Genomic DNA, 17,586 nt, shown 5'->3' with positions numbered 1-17,586 from the left:
CAACTGCTCAGTCAGTGCTTCTCTGGCAGCTAATAAGCATGCTTTGAAAGTTGTACCATATCACTTCTCTTCTTAAATCCTTTCAATGACTTCCTTTTTTACTTAGAGTAAAATACAAGATCCTTATCACAGTCAACAAGGCCTTAAGTGACCTTATCCCAAGGTAGTTTATCTACAGCTCCTTCTCTTTCCCTCTGCTTCATCCACTCTTGCCTCCTCCCTTTGTCTGTTATGAACTCATCACCCATGTTTCTGCCACAGAACCTTTGCACTTGCTAGTCTTCCTGCCTACAATTACTTTCCCTAGCATATCTGCATGGTTTCTCTTTAGGTCTCTGTTCAGAATTTGCTTTTCACTGGAGCCCAACCTAACCACCCTGTCCAAAATAGTACTTCACCCCACCCTCCAACCACTGTTTTGATTTTTCCTTTCTATCTCTATTACATTAACATATGTTCCTTCAACAACTAGACTAGAGCCTGACACATAGTAGGAATTCCTTGCATACATGTGCAATGAATGAAGTCATTCATTCATGAACAGAACTCCCATCACCCCATGGAGCTTTTCTTTCAACAAAATATAAGTTTCTTCCTCCATATTCCATGGGAGGGGAGGCTCTCAGGTCACCTGATATTTTGATCAGGCACTGTTATTGGGATAAGAATGTGGGAGAAGAAGTTGTTCCAGGAGATGGGGAAACGCGTGGTCAGTGAGCATGATCCTAGCGAGGGACGAAAACAGAAAGTGCATTTTCAGGAGCAGTCGAGGGAAAGGAGGCCAGAAATCGGCTGAGGAACTACATAGGCTCTCTGAAACCTGAAAGCAGGAACAGGGCCTCCTGGTCACAGAGGCAGCTTGGCACCTTGTGGGGTCACACGATTAGTGTGTAACCCTGGGCCTGAGGACCCGGGAGATTCCAGGACTGTAAAGCCTCGTTCTGCAACCCACTGCACAAGGAGTCATGGGCTCTGCACCCCAATCTCATCTCAGTCACTTACTTGCTATGGGACCTTGGGGAAGGTCATTCCCCAATTCCGAGTTCTGTCTATACCATCTGTAGTCCCCCCAGGACGGGCTAGATGATCTGGGAAACTTTTACCTATTCCACCATTGTAGACTTTCATACAAGGAGAATGCTCAACAATTTCCAAATACATATCCAGGCAACCTAATGCCAAACCATGAGCTAAATTAATTAGAAACAGGATGCGACTTCCATTTCAGAAGCAGACTGCTCACTAACAGCACTTCTGCAAGCTTCCCCTGTCTTGTTCCTTGAAGCTCTGTGGCCTTCAGGTTGTTTGAGAAGGACGTAATGATACTCCCAGCACCTTCGAGCGTACCATGCTATGTAAAATTGGCCTCTGCAGCAACCAGGGAGTGCTGTGGAGTTTATGTCTGTGAAAACACAGCAATTCTGAAATCAGGTGGAATGTTTAAGCTACTAAAGAGAAATTATTCTCAAGCCCTTGAGTATTTTTGAGGCATCAACATCATGAAATGCACAGATATGCTAACTACAAAACATTTTCATACATTGAATAAAGTAGACCCCTAAATACCTATTTTACGCAAGGCTTGGACAGCGTGGTTGAATCTCTCATGTGCATTCAAAGGTCTGATATGACATTCTCTCATTCAGAGTCTTTTATTTTGGAATTTGAGAAGCAATTAAGGTCCTGCCCTAGGAGCCCAAATCAGGTCTCACTGTAATTATAATAACAGTACAATCATAACAATAAGGCACTAGGTTGGGGATAATTTGCAAACACCAGAGCTATGTCCTTTGGCTTTCAAATTTCAAAAAAATTCAATGAGATGATGAGAAGTGATGTTAATACAATGGCTCTGGAAGTCTACTTACATTGCCTGGGAAATGGCAGCATTCGTTGGAGTAAATAATATGCTTTTTCAAAATTTCTAGAAATTACCTGTAGAGCCAAAGATTCTATGTAGTTGCCAGAATGTTATTGGCTCTGCTGGGTCATTATCAGCACACATTTCACTTCATATTTGACATAATTCAGCTGATCACTCACCACCTAAACCCAACACCCTCCACATCCTTGACACTTGCTCCCAAGTTAGAAATGACCTCTTCTTCTTGTAGCCCTAATACATATACCCTATACATCCAGTTTATATTTCTACCCAAAATATAATATTCATACATATTAGTTGAGCAACTTGAGGGCAGGTCTTAATTATTGCTCCATCCTGCTTACTTGACACAATTCTTAACAGAGCATAGAAAGCTGGAGAACGGTCAAAGGAGTAAATACAAGAACATTTGTTCTTTGTAGAGACTAGAGCTAAATGGGATACAGTCTCTGCTGTGCTCTGCGAGCAACCCAGTGAGGATGAGAAACCATGTTCTAGGACCACTGCACGGGATGGAAGGTTCTAGTGAGGACTGTTAGCTGGGTAAAGGGAAAGGTGTTCAAGGGAAGGTGTGTGCAAGAGAGGAGGTGACTCATTGGGGCTGGAATATTCTGGAAAGGTTTCATGCAGAAAGGGGCTGTGGAGTGGGATGCAGGAGGGGAGAAACTGCTGGTGGATATGGGCCGCTGGTGGCCCAGGAGCTGGGAGGAAGGGAGTGCCAGGCCGCTGAGATCACACACTCTGGATGAGCGGGTGGAGATGAGGGGACTTTGGAGCAAGAGCCGCCACAGTGATCAGCTTTGAGTTCTGTTGGCAGATCTGGTTATGAGGAAGTGGTGGCACTGGTTTCCCTACGTGGCTTTTAAACCTGCTCTAAAGGTACTTCGCAGCCAGACAGACTTACATCGCCCACTGGCCGGAGCTTGCCAAGTGCCTGTCCAGCCCCGGGGGGTGTCCTGCCCTCCGTGCCTCTCTCCAGACCCCGCGAGCTCTCACGCATCTTCCCATGCTCCTGCCTCCCGGGCTGACCACCTGCCTCTCCTCCTCCTAAAGGTGGACGCCCTTCGGACCTCCTCCCGTCTGAATCCACAGCAGGCCACCCAGGGACTATGCATCTGCTGGATGGATGAAACAGGAGTGGAGAAGGGACGGCGTGAATGCCAAAATCTTCAAGGACTTCTTGTCTGAGTTCTAGCCATTGGCTTAGAAAGAGGAAAAGAAGGAAGATGGGACCATGGAGAAGGACCAAGAGGGAGAGGGAAGGAGGGAGAGGCAAGGAGGGAGGGAGGAAGGGAGGGAGGAAAGAGAAGAGGGAAGGGAAAACACTGTCTCCCTGCTTTCACACCTGGTTTAATTAAGATATGACTAGTTTCTGTCATGTGAGGAAGCGGACAGGACTCTCATGCTATACTTGAAAATTAAAAGAAAGAACATGTGAGTCATCAGAAGAGCACAATATGGCTTCAGTGATGTACGAATTAAGTTCTGAAGGCAGCCACCGGGATCTGCGAGCAGCCTGCGTCCTTCGCTCAGAGAAGATGGCAGTGACTCACTTGCACAAAGAGAAGCTTGTGACAGTGTCCCGGCCCTACCAGTCGGCGGCGGGAGGCCGAGCTGCCAGAAGTCCCACGTCAGGGACGGGTGTTGCACGAGTAACAGTGTCTCCTGTTGTGGATTTGCATTGTGTGGCTGCTCCTTTAAACTGAAATTTCTGTGGGGTGAGAACACAGAAGGCTGAGCTACCTCTGTGCACCTGCTGAAGGGGGGACTCCCTGCCTTTGCCTCTGAAACTGGGGGGCAGCGAAAGAGAGTCCTGTCCCAGGTAACAACGCAGCTGTTCAGTCGCCTGTCCTCCAGCAGATGAGAGCTGACATGGAGGGCGCTGAAGCTCCAACCCTGGAGACTTGAAAGATTACTTCACTCATTCCCCTGCTTCCAAAAATCCACAAGACCCTATAACCACACTAATAGCAGCTGTTAATGGCCAAACCTGCACTCAATGTTTTCGGAGATGCTGCACACAAATTCTCTCATTTGATTCTCACTATGACCCTCAAAAGCAGGTAAGTAGTTTAGTTTTAAGGGTTACTATGTTTCTGCTGATATATATATTCTGCTCTGCTAGAATAGTTTTCTTTTGGACAAATGCAAGAGCTTGCAGTTAAGCACTTTCTCCAGTAAGGGGCATTATCATCTCACATTAAAAATGCCAGACCCAGTCATGCTGCAAACTTAATACAAATGCAGAAGTTTGTAGGAAGGACAAAGCAGAGGATCAATTTCAATGTCCTGAATATTTTCTAAAATATATCCCTCTCAGTGGCAAAAAGGATTCAAATCAACAGCTGTAGTACCCAATGCAGTAACTCAGTTCTTGTTCTTGTTCAAGGTCATTTCAAAAGCACTGGTCTTGACTACTTGGCCAGAAAGGGAGCCATGACATTTGAGGTGGGGAAAAAAATCAATAGATTCAGCCATTTGGCTAAGTAATCATCGTTTTCAAACCCTTCTGCTATTTCTTAAGTCACATTTTCCACCAAGGGAAACATCTGTCTTGTGGCTGAATCCTGAATCCACTTGGGTCCAGTTATAAAATATAAAGAGTAAAAAGAAAGTCTGAAATCCTCACCCATGCTTATCAAAATGAGTTTCTATAGGTTATTTTGGCAAAAAGTCCATCAAAAATTATATTTTTGATCTTGACAATACTCTGAAGTGCAAATTAAAATTAAGATAGTGGGAGATTCCCCATTAGCACTCCATCCCCCAGTCCTGGGCTCACAGACGGACAGGCGTACAGAAGTATGGCATTGTTTGCACAAAGGATGTCCCTGCAGGAAACTCACAGTAAACAGAGAGGCAGCAAAGTCACCCTGGAACTTCCCTGTTGGGATGGATCAACCGAGACCACAATTAAACCAAACAACTCACCAAGTTTATCTCCCAAGTTATGCTTAAGCCCGGCCCTGCTCTTGATGACTCAGCCGTGCACTATGCTGATTTAAACTCACCCTGCAACCGGGTTCCCAGGCTGGTGTCCGTGGCCGCAAATGACTAAATCTGAAAGCTTTGCCCTTCATCTCTTCTGGGGCTTACAGGCCTCACAGAGAGATCAAGTACTGGTTAGGCCATTTCTTAATTCCACTTAAAGAGAGCAAATTGTAATTCAAACACGAGGTCTGGAGCTGCTCCGTAGTTCATACCAGCTGAGAATCCAGCTAAGCAAAATAATCTCAGGTGATCTGGTGCCCAGTGGGGAGTGGGAAACACACTGAAGGTCAGTGGAGACACCAGCTAAGCTTTTCACTAACTAGCCTGTGGCCTTGGCTTTAAATCTGAGAACCACTATACTGGACTGAGGGTTGGAAGGTCCAGTGCTGAACACCCTTTTCGTCCCGTATCTTTCAAGTAAAGGTTTGTTTCAGGAGTGATTATTTTAGAATGAAGGAAATCGGGAGATCCCTTGCTGCAGGGTTAATACACATCTTATTTTAGGAGTGATTTATTTATTGATCCTACTTGGCACGAAAGAAAGCCCAAAAAGTATTCAGGGATAGCATTTATTGGGCCCCATTGTGGACCAGGACCTGTGCTAATTGCTTTACATATGGTATCTCCATCCTGAGCCTGGGACTATTTGGTGTTAAAGTCTATTCTTTCTATTATCAGTGTGCATCTCACTCCCCCAGCCTTGATTTTCTTCACTGAGAAAAGGATCAGACAGAAGCTGGACCAGATGATCTTGCATATCCCTCTAAAATATAAGCTTTTATGAAATTCCCAAGGCAAAACTCTCCTTGGAAATCTCTGTTAAAATAGAAAACCCATTAAGATTCCTCAAGGGAGGAACAACCTAAGACAGGCACAGTCGCAGGGGGGCCATCAGGTGAGAAATTGGGGATCAACAGAGGTGAGGCTTAGAACCTCACCCCCCCTGTTTTAAGAGAAATCTTCTGCATCCGTGGATGTTTTGTTGCCCTTGTCTAGCTTGGATTAACACTTAGTCTACAGGCACACACCTGATCATCTACATTTGCTCTCTTACAACACTAAACTATGTTTCTACCTTTATCTTGCATCTACCTACCACTTCAGCATTTTATTTAAAAAAAATAATAATAATAATAATAAGGGAGAAATGTGGGATTCACATATAAATCAAGTATAAAAATCAAACGAATATTCATATTTGACCTGATTGTTTATAGTTCATGATGCGTGATCAAAACTGAAAGTTTCTGTGATATGACTGCCCTTGTACTGTTCACCATGTAAGGACTTATTCACTATGTAAGAATTTGTTCTCCATGTAAGAACTTGTTTGTTATGCTTCAGAAGATTGGAGACTGACGAGAATTAGGCTTGGGGTGGATTAATGATTGTGCATTGAGCATTGACCCCCCTATACAGAATTTCATTGTTGTTAACAACCATTTGATCAATAAATATGAGAGATGCCCTCACAAAAAAAGAAAACCCAGGAGTTTAAATACAACACTTGCTTAACTTTAAGAATAAAAAAAGGAAAACCATCACCGTCTAATGTTTTCTCCATTACTGACCAGGCAGCTGGCATCTCTAGGAACCAATGCCAGCAGCTTCTGTTCAGCTCCGTCCAGGGTCTGTCCCGGGTGTGACCTGGAAGCTACGCCTGTCCTCCTACCCTCTGCTGGGGCAGTGGTTGGCATGGCGATGCCTGCTACAGTCCTCGCTTGATTCCTCCGTTCCCTTTCAGTCTATTATCACTGTGTGAGATCTTGCCCAGCAGAACAGAGCAATCCTGAGGGCGAGGTCTGATGTCAGAGGCGAACAAGCAGGTCTTTGTCAGCCCTTCAAGGAGAGGAGGCCTGGCTCTGAGCTGCACAGAGGGCCTGAGCTCCCTCAGCAGGGAGCAGCTGGCCTGCTCCAGGCCTCCGAGCGGCTGCCACTAGCACACCGGGAGCCCTCTTCCCGACACCAGAGCTGGGCAACGTGCAGGGATCCCCGCACTGCACCCGCAGGCCCTCCACCCCTGTTTGCACACACCAGCAAACCCCTCACGCAGCTCCCCGCCCCCCTGCTACGCTCCCCTCGCTCATTGAGAACTGCACCCCACCCAAAGTCATCTTAGTCGACTGCTCATCTTCCCTCAACCCACTCTCATTTCCTGCCTCCATCCCTGCCCTGCCATGGTCCTGGCCCTCCCAAGGCTGCTAAGAAACCTCCCGCTTAGGGGTCCCTCCTGCCTCTGATCTCCTGAAATGCTTCAGTTGCTCTAATGGCACAGCTGGTGTCCCAGGCCCGTGATGACTGACTGTGTGGACCACTGTTGCTGACATCAGCTTTGAAACTCCATCTTCTAGGAAGAGTTCTGCACACATGAGATGCTTAAGAAATGGCCATGAAACGACTGCAGCCACAGCACATCCTGGAAACTTACTTTCAATAGAATATTCAACTGAGGCTTTAGGTCAAAATGAAAACAGCTAACACTGATGGAGTCCTTGCTATGTGCCAGGCACCACTGGGAGCTTGTACAACCCATTAACTCATTCAATGATCAGAGCAGCCTTACAAGGCAGGCGCTATTGGCTTCCTCAGCTACAGGTGAGGAAACTGTTGGGTGTAGGGTGCAGTAACTGCCCGAGCTCACCAGCTAGTAAGCCGCAGAGGAGGATTCAAACCCGAGCGGTCTGGCTCCAGGTTGTGCTCCTAACCACAATGTGACATGGCATTTCATGATGACCGCAACTGAAACAAATCTCACCTGGAGTCCATTCTGATGCACAGTATTTGTTTTGTGGCATTCCTTACAACTAGGGACGTGTGCCTTTGCAAGTGTCACCACATTCCTGGGTCCCTTTTATCCCACATTATGATAGCTGAAGAAAATAGATCACTATTCCTGTTGTCCTTGACTAGCAGCAGAGTCAGCAGAAGAGAAAGCTGACATGCTGGGAAGGGGGTCCTGTCGGGGACACTGATGGCCAAGCAAGAGGTCTTTCCAAACACTTTCTAAGCCTGCTTTCAGCACGATCAAGTCTGCAGAATTCCTCAGCTAGTTTGCAGCCTGGTCCTGACCCCTGGATTCCTTCCAGCTTTGCAGGTCAGATAAGGTCCCCGTCCTGCAGCCATCGGGCTGGAAGCTTGCAAGTCCCAAACAGACAAAGGCAGGCTTGCCATCAGGGCTAAGCCAAATGCTCCAAGCCAATTTTCCTATTTTCCAACCCACAGAAGGAATAGATGGAGCTATGGGGAAGCTAGAGGGCCAGAACAAAGGAACGGAGCAGGAGTCGGGGCTGCACCAGGGTTCCCAGCCTCAGGACGGGGCACAGGCTGAGCCTCCTCTCACCCTGAAACAGATAGTTGGTCTGTGTTCAAGGGCTCATGGGCTCATAGAGGCCCTGCCTGTCATGAAAAGGTGAGGGGTCTAGTTTCTCACCGTCCAGAGGCACTTCCTGGTGGAGGTGTGGTGCAGGTGAGACCCCCACACGGGTCCCGCTGGACCACAAGCAAATTCAGCTGGATGCAAGGACTCTCCATGGGGACAAGTTCAGAAGTGGAAAGCCCTGGACAATCAAGCCCAACTCCCTGGGAGGGCGACGGAGAAGGGAAGGGGGTGTGCAACATCAGATGGTGCATGTGCGCCAGAGCTCAGGCGAGGATCCAAGATAACATCACCTTTTTGCTTCCTCTTAGTCCTTCCTTTCCTTTCTTCTCTCCTCTTTCGTTTTGAATTTCCCCTTATGTCTGTCATAGGCATCCAAAGGAAATGCCTACTCCCCCTGGGTACAGCCAGGGTTCTAGAGAGAAGAAGGTGAGAGAAAGTTCATGGTAAGGTCTTTCCTTAGAGGGAAAAGAGAAGACAGCCGGGTGCTATGTCTCCCATTCCACCTAGTCCATCGGGAAACACAGAAGTTCCCACAAAGGACAAGGAAACCCTGGCTTGAGGAGGTGCAACTGGGTCTCCAAGAGCAGAAGCTGTGAGAAGGATGTGTCTCAGGGCTGCCTGGGTCTCCCAGCAACGCCAGTCAGAGCAAAGTGCCCACCCTTTGAGATGTTTAAGCCAGTGAGAAACGAGACGTGGTTGGGTTCAGAGATGGCTCTATAAGGAGGGGAGGGTGCCCAATGCCAGAGGCAGGGGTGGCCAGCTCCCCTGCCTGATAGTGGGCCATCTGTCCTGGAAGCATATGAACAGACACCTGCAGGGCCAGATGTAGAGAGTCTGCTGACACCAGAGGGAGCTGGGAGCACTTCCAGGCACACGCACGTCTGACTCCATGTTGGGATGCCAGCACTCTGCCCAGGTCTGCACTCCCGGGGCTTCGGGTGAGGGCTGTGTCCAAGGATGATACTTAACTACTTACTCCTCCTTGATTTACCAGAAGTTTCACCTATTTGTAGATAGGGAGACACAGCATATACAATGGAAGAAGAGAGTGTGAATCCTGACTACCTACTAGCTGTGGGCCTTGGACAAGCCACTTCATCTCTCTGAGTTTCAGTTTCCTCTTCTGTAACTGGCATCCTGGTGTGATGGGAATATTCAGCACCAGGAAGTGCATAGACCTTGACACACTTCAGATTGGCAAGTGTACAGATTGGCAAGTCTGCCCAATCATCTTCCAGCCAGTAAGTGTGACTGGAGGTCATTGGCACCAGGCTCTACACTAGGTTAGAATAAATTCCATGTAATAATATTCTATGTAATATACATGTCTGTGTGTGCCTGTGTGCACACATATATATGTGAACTTACATAGCATACACATATATGTATATACACGTACACACACGTCATATACATGTGTGTGTTAATAATATGTTTTTTTTTTTCCAAGATGAAGGTAGAAGGACAGAGTCTCTTGCAGTTTTCACTGGGGAGAAGCAGACCCAGTTCTCTGTAAAGCTGAATTGTGCCACCAAAGAGCTCTGGCACAATTTGTGCTGCTAAATCAGTGTTTCTGGATGATAGTGATGGATTCCCCCTCCTCCTCCTTTTTCTACTTCTTTTCTTGGTCCCCCTTATCCTATTCTGCTCACTAACACCTCCATGGGGTCAGGGAAGAGATCACCTCAAATTAGTCAATTTTATTATTTTTAGTCATTGTTGAGAACAAGGTGGGAGGATGAGGAGGTGTCAACTAATGGATTTTTAAAAAGTAGAGTTGAGGCATTATCTATGCATGATGATCATACTGGCTATTTCCTCCCCACTATCTAACAGATAATTGAGTATCAGCCCTTATTTATAGAGTGCTATTCTGTACTAGGAGTGTCTTTCTCACAGCTCCCAACTCCTACTTATCCTTCAACACCCAGCTCATCATGTCCCCCTTGGAAGCCTTCTATGACTTCCCTGGAAAGATAGTATGCTCCCCCTCTGTATTTACATAATTTTGTCATGCTGAGGCTCTTACCTACTATCTTCATCTGTGACTGCTGGCTCCTCTTTGTCACAAACTTACAGCCTCCTTGAGGGGCTGACCATGCTTGATTTGTTTTGATAATTCCCAGGCCTAGCACAATGTCTAGCCCATGGTAGTATCTGTTACTCTGTTCCATGAATAGTATCTGTTCCGTGAATGTGTACATTTCTAAAGAGAATACTCTTATCTTCATATTCAACAGGGAGAGGGTTGAGAGATGGGTGTCACTGCTTGCTTTCTCACTAGAAGAAAATCTATCAAGATATAAATTCCATCATTGCCACTAGAATAGCATGGGTTTTTGGCAGCCACTCTCTCCAATCAGAGAGAAGGTTCCTGTTCTAACCATTTCCCAGCAATTTGTGCACCAGGACGGCACATGAAACATTGTCAGCATTTAACATCCACTAGGCCTCATGGTGGTGGAAAGGGCCAAGTCCTCATCTATGCCAGACGGCTGCCTCATCCAGTCGATCCCTATGAATCTATTTTATTTTACAGCTGAGCAAACTATGAACTTACAATATTACCAGAAGTGTAAAATTTGCACTTTAAAAATGGAGGGTCAAGGAAAATTTGACTTTTGCTTCATAAAATCCCAATCTTACCAGGTCATCAACCTTTCCTTTAAAAAATGCCCTGAGCTGTCCTGAGGGTGGACTCAACCCCCTTGGCCTGATATTCAAGGCCCCTGGTTAATCCTTCTAGCTTCCCTCCCTGAATGAGTTTCAGACATGCCTCACCTCACGCTACGCAGCCACAGAGGGGACGGCGCACAGCGTTCCTGCAAGGGGCTCCTTAGCTCAGGCCTTCCCTCGGCCTGCGAACTCCTCACAGAATCCTCCACCCTCTGTGCTCTTCACCCGCCTGACAACTCAGTACCTCCGGGCCTGAAAGGGGACACATATCCAGGGAGCCTCTCCGGCTCTGCCCGCCTCGGGCTCCCTCACACCCACTTTCATTGCAACACTGACAAGTATGCAGGTCTCCCAGTGACCCCATGAACACCCCCAGGGCAGGGGCTGCATCTGGTCGTCATTCAGCCCCGGTGTCTACACTGGCGCTAACATTTAATAGGCACTTGAATGTTTGCTGAATGAATTGACCCTCCCCGTACTGTGAAGGCGAGGCTTGGCCATAGCCTGTGAGAATGAGATCAGCAACAGCTGGCAGAAGCGACCTGTGGGAGGTTCCAGTGGAAAATTCCCACTCTAGCGAATTGGTAGCACAATGACCAAATCAGGACAACTACTCACTTTGACCTCATTCATCGACGCAGATCCCCAGGCAGCTCTGAACTCCCACCAGACCATGCGCTCCTAGGACGGGGCAGGTCTCACGCATCTCCAGGGTGTCAGTACTGAGCATCCCCTGGAGGTTTCTGAGTGAACGGCTAAGGCTCCCTCATTACCATGTGTAATGAGGATGAGCAGCCATCCTCATTTCCACTTAGGGATGAGGCCTTTGCCCGGATCTGGGGAAGAGGAAGGAAGGGTGGAAGAATCTCTGGGAAGGGTCAGAATATAAAAGCCCACGTCCTTACAGTGGCTCAGGAAGACCTGTGTGGCTGCCCGCTCCTCACCGCCCTCACCGCCTTCCACCGGCCCCTTGTTCCTTCTGCTCCAACCCTACCGGCCACCTGCAGGTCCTCAAAGCCCACCTCAGAGCCTCTGTGCCTTCTAGCCTAACTCGCTCAGGGCCTGCTCAAATTTTGCCTCGTCAAGGAGGTCTTTCCTACCATCCTGTATAAAACAACAGTGCCTATTGCCCCAACTTCCCACGTCTCTGGCATGGCTTTATTTATTTATTTGTTCTGCTTTATTTTTTTCTGTAACACTTAACCTTGCCTGACATAATGTATGTCTGTTTACTTGCTGACGATCCCCTGATCCGACCAGAATGCAAGCTGTCAAACCCAGAATGGCACCTGCCACCTGCAGAGTAGTACATGGTCTATGAATGTCTGTTGAATGGAAGGATGGCTGGATGAATGAATGCCTTGTAAGAGTTAACAGACACGGAGGAAAGTCAAGGCCACACCCCGGGGCTGAACACGCACTTGAAGCCTGTCTTGCTGAGCACAGACCAGGATGCCTGCCCCAAATCCGTTGGTCCCAGTTGCCTGGATGTTCCTCTGGGTCTTGGAAGTGTGCTGGTCTGAAGTGAGAAGGCTGCTCAGGTGAGTTAGTTTTCATCTAATACCTCCTGGGACAAAGGATGGAGTCATGGGGCAGGAGCAGGGAGGGCCCTGAAGCTAAATATTTCAGGGCAACCCTTCCAGTGTCTGTGTTGGAAAGGACAATCTGGCCAAAGACGAGGGCAACACTAAGCATAACTCTGAAATTAAAGGCCTTGTTAACAGCTCTTATCTTTAGCTGGTTGGGATGTATGGTGTGTGTAGACAAAGCCTATGGGCAGACTTTAGGCACAAGGTTTGGATGGCACCCAGTGGGGGATCAAAGCTATATTTAAGTAGCTCTAATTAACATTGGACAGGGAAAGGCATCAACATTAACATTTTTTTGAGGCCTACTATCAGAAAGAAACTCCACAAATACATTTAAATTCTCTCCTTTGACCCTCACATAAGCCTACAATGTAGGAGTTCTGTCTCCATCTTACAAATGGGAAAACAGAAGCTCAGGAGTTTAAAATGATCTAGGCAAAATCACTCAACTAATAAAGAGCAGAACTGAGATTTGGAGTCAGGTCTGTCTAATTCCAAAAGCTCTTCTTCCTCCGAATTGTGCCATAGCTCAGCAACCACTCTACGGGAAGGAACCAGAAGAGGAAGAAAGGAAGGGAGCTCAACATAATCCTATTCCCCCTCAAAATGAGAATATGGTATAAGGAACAAAGTCTGGGAGACAATGATCCTGGAACTCAGGACTGGAAAACGTCTTAGAAATTATCAGGTCTGACCTCTCCTGTGCTCAGCTTTATGAAATGCTTCTGGTTTTAGTTTTCAAGGGAATTCAAGATGTCTAGATGAAAAAGAAGAGCTTTAGGACAGAGGACAGCAGAAGGTAACACCAGCAACTAGGAAAAGATGAGCAGGCAGGCAGGTGCGTGGCCATGTTAGCCTATTGGCGTCTCCTCTGTGACTCCTGATCTGTAGGTGTGGGTGCCCTGGGCCAGCTTAAAGGACATGCATTACTATAAAGGGTTCAGGGTGCTGACCCCTCAGTAGATCTTTATTCATCTGGGAGGGAGATCAATAAATGTCAGGCCCAAGTTTAATGAAGAAGTTCAAGAGGATGCAACCTTATCCTTACAGATAAGAAGAAAAGTGTCCCTAACTGATGGGGAAGAGGTGACAGAGGAGGGAAGTAACTAGAGAAAACCAATGTGTTGGCAGTGAGGAAAGAGGCATGGGACATGGTGACCTACAGCTTAGGCACCGAGGTGCTGTTGGATGATAACTTCATGAACTGAATTTGCCTTTAAAAATGTTATAGCAAGTGAGACACCAGCTGGACCTCTGGTATAAGAACTAAATTCTATCCCAGGTTGGCTTAAGGACTTCTCTTCTCCCCCAGCTCATCTAAACCTGCATGACCAGGATGGGCAGAATCAAACCCAGACTGTGTTGAATTTCACAGGGATTCTGCAAGAAAAAGGTAACCTAAAACCACAGCTCTAAAATCTGCTCTACCTCTGCATGGAGTTCTCAGCTTCTCTAGTTCATACCTAAACACTCACAAGATTCAATTGACAGAGCAACAGGAGCCACTCAGAATGCAGTTACAGATCCCAGGGACCTTTCGCCACTAGATAATTACAGCTACTCTGAAATGCATGTCAGTTATTAATTACATTTTTTTTCTTTTTACATGTTTGTGGTTTAAGAAGCATGGCTTCTAATCAAAGATGATAAGTCTAGTGAAATGGCAATCCTCAATACTTTCAGGTAATCTATAAGTATGCATATCACACATACCCGCACTACAAATATTGGCTATCACTGTGCTGTCTGCTGTAACCAGAGTCACTTGTTTCTTACCTGGAGGCCTCGTGTGTGATTCAGGTTCACCAATCCAGGCTGATGGGACGAACCAGCTGAGCAGCTGTCTGGCCAATGAGTCTGGCTGCCCCAATCTGGGCTGTGGCCCCCTAGAATCCTGTGGTTCCTCTGTCCTTAAGTGAGTGATAACCTGCTAAAGGGAAGGCAAGTCGTGTTACTATGACAGGCCATTTCCTATCCTTCTCTAGAAACAACACATCTTTTAAGGAGAGCAGAGAGGGTCCCAGAACCACAGAGTACCAGGGATGGAAGAAATCAGTGTGGCAACCTTGTCCTTGATAGGTTTGTGTTCTGTAGTTGGGGAAACTGAGGCTCAGAGAAGAAAGCAGCGTCACTCAAGGATTTAGCAATTTGGAGGAAGGATCCCGATGAGAACATGTCTCTACCTCTCTGGCCTTTGGAATTTTTTAAAAAGCAGCCTCATGGTCAGGCTGACTTCTCCAACAAGTGGCCAGTGACCCTGGATGGGAAGTCTTTTTTTTAATTCTTAACAGATTTTCAAACCGGGAGGTGGCTTTTTCCAGATTGCTGTTTTTTTAGTTTTGCTGCTGGGACCTAAATGAGTAAAACAGTCCACCTCGGGCATGTGGTTGGGATGGTTCTCCCTGTTTCCCATTAGAAAAATATTGTGGACTAGCCTGAGCCTGAGCACAGCAGCAGTGGGTTTTGTTTCCCAGTGACAGGCAGGTGTGCACCAAGCTCGAGCTCGTAGGCCTTTCTGTCTCTGTCTCTCTGTCTCTCTCTCTCCCCATGGGTTTCAGGAAAACACAGTAACAGACATGACTCCCCTCCCCTGGGTATCATTTATTATGTGATTTTTCTGGCTACTGCACATTTGAACAGCCACTCCTCTGTGCAGAAAACCAAAACCAAGGAAGGGATCTCACATTTATGAAGCAAATAATATCTGCCAGACGTACAATGTGCATCATACAGATATTCTTTCCTACTTTGTCCTAAAAAATTTCCTGTGTGGTAACATTAATTTCACTTTTTTTCCAAAGGGTTACAGAACTGAGCTTGAGAGAACTAGAATGATCTGCAGAATGAGAAAAAGAACATGCTACAGAATCAGAAACGAACTCATTTCTAACTCCCAAATTCATGTTTTGCCCATCTAAACTGGACTACAGTTACTAGGCCAAAACACTAGGAGTTAAGATGTCTTATTTTTCCAGCTTAGCCTCAATGCAGGAGAAAGTTCTTTGGAAGCTATAAATTGTCGTAAGGACAAGAAGGACTATTCTTGTTAGATTCTCTTTCAGACAGGGGCCCGAAAGGGCATGGCTTCCTGCTGTGTTCCTAGCTGGGCTCCTGTGCCCCCGAGAAGCTGGGCTGGCCCTGGCTCCCAGCAATAAGAGAGCCTGTCAGGAAATCATGATTATCAACGCTCGGGGCTTTGTTCCTGTTCTGAGACAACAAGGGACATGGCTGGAGAGATGGGGTGGGGGTGGAGAAAGAGGAAGAGAAAACAGGAAGTAAAGGGGGGGAGGGAAGGAAATGGTAGAGAAAACACAGCAACTTTGCAGAGCTCTTGGCCTGATGGGAAAGTGATTTTTGAGCTGGCATTTGTGGGGCTGGCCCTGCATTTGGGAAACCAGGTCATGGTGGCAGTGGGGGGAGAAGCTTGTTTCCTCCAGATTTGGGGTTATGCTGTCAATTTCCACCACAGAGCAGAACATGAGGAAAAGGGCACCTTAACACGGGGGCTGATTCCTTCGGGCACTTGGGTGTAGACAGTGAAGAAGATGTATTTCTAAAAGAGGATCCTGGTGTGAGACGACCTCACTCCCCTCTCGGCTGTGCCTGGGAGGCCAGATGTGCCACAAAGGAACCCGGAGACTAGAGAGAAGATGCTGAAGTGGTTGGTGTGAGGGGTGCTATCCCACCCCCATTGCTTCTTTCTCAAACACCCTCAGAATGACAACCCGTTTTTCATGTATATGATTGGGGCTTGAGTCACCCAACTGGGCCCAGCAAGAATCCCACTTTCTTTTACCACACAACTAATAGAGTCCAGACCAGGATGCCAAAGTACTTCCAGAAGCTTCCTATCCATTTTGTTTACTTATTCACAGACATTTGCAAAGGTTCCCCAGCTTCCAATGCACACATTAAGGAGAGCAGTCACTGGTACGTTGAACAACCACACAGAGTGAGAACCCTCATGATAGCCTAATCAGACTCTAATGCAGATACTATCATAGTCTATGGTCTCCTGACTGGTACCAGGAGAGGCACAGGAAAGGCAGAGCCCCCTATAGACAAGCTCTCAGATAAGTCCCACCCATTCCAGTGTTCCCCAAACTGGTTGTGCACCTATCTGGAGAAGCTTACAGACAGCGCAGTCCCACGTCAGAACTGGGCCCAAAGCTTCTGGAGAGTTTTGATGTCATCGATCTGGCTCTGGGTCACAGACCAGGGTTTGGGTGACTTGGACCCCTATCCAGCCTCTGTCCTTCATACAGACTGGGTCACGGGGGCCCTCCAAGGGAGGGGCATGCGCCAATGATCTGCCCCTAATTCTGTAAATTATCTCCCTGCCATCCAAACAAACACAGAGCAACAAAAATAGCACATGTTTGAGAGGAGCCCAAGCGTTTGGCAGTGACGGCCGGTGGTTTCCTGTCTGAGTCACCCCTAGGCCAGATGTCCACCAGGGAGAGCAGAGATCAAGCAGGCAAGGCACTCAGAACCCCCATCTCAGGTCCCCCCAAAATGACCTCTCCCAGCACAACACTCAATTGCTTCTGTCACCAGCACTGTGGACAGCCAGAGCTGTGGCCAAATCTCTGCTCCATGGAGGAGACTGACACCACCTGAGACCACAGGAGTCTATGCTGTAGCACCTGGCAGCCAGCAAAGCATTTTTTCATATCTTGTTTTCCTTGGTCATTTTAAGAGAGATACAAAGCAGAGAGGTAATGACCCCATTTCAGAAATGGGAAAGCTATCCAGAGACATGGAATGACTTATCCAGGGCCACACAACAGAACTAGTATCTCCTGACTTCCAGTCTAGTGACCTGTGACCTTTCCACTACAGCCTGTGTCCCTGCTCCACTGTTCAGTAGAGGGGCTGAGGAATGGCCTAGAATAGCCACATGTCTTCCACTTTGGAACAGCTCTGGAAGTGGGAGGGCAGGGAAGGGGTTCCCTGAAGAGAGGGCACACAGAGGGCAAGTGGACCAAGCTGGGGAGCCCCAGTCCACCTTCCAGGCTATGCAGACGGGGACTCTGAGCCCAGGGTGGGAGCCTGCTTGCTCAGAG

At 47.4% G+C, this 17,586-nt stretch overlaps 1 protein-coding gene across 10 annotated transcripts in view; it reads right to left on the bottom strand.

Moving 5' to 3' along the window:
- CYRIA (CYFIP related Rac1 interactor A) overlaps nt 1–17,586 on the bottom strand; it is a 98,483-nt gene that overhangs the window by 44,697 nt on the left and 36,200 nt on the right. For 4 of the 10 annotated variants that reach the window (XM_036881694.2, XM_057497440.1, XM_057497437.1 and 1 more), the window contains one exon: nt 14,297–14,447. The exons of 3 other annotated variants lie outside the window; for them this stretch is intronic. In XM_036881694.2, coding sequence (XP_036737589.2) covers nt 14,297–14,447 — 151 coding nt within the window. Of the gene's footprint in view, nt 1–14,296; nt 14,451–17,586 lie in introns of all 10 variants that reach the window. 3 more of the 10 variants (XM_036881693.2, XM_057497439.1, XM_057497436.1) reach the window with 1 other exon arrangement.

The sequence above is a fragment of the Manis pentadactyla genome, chromosome 2 (genome assembly GCF_030020395.1).
Source record: "Manis pentadactyla isolate mManPen7 chromosome 2, mManPen7.hap1, whole genome shotgun sequence".
Lineage (NCBI taxonomy): Eukaryota > Metazoa > Chordata > Mammalia > Pholidota > Manidae > Manis > Manis pentadactyla.
This window is presented reverse-complemented; position numbering and strand designations above follow the sequence as displayed.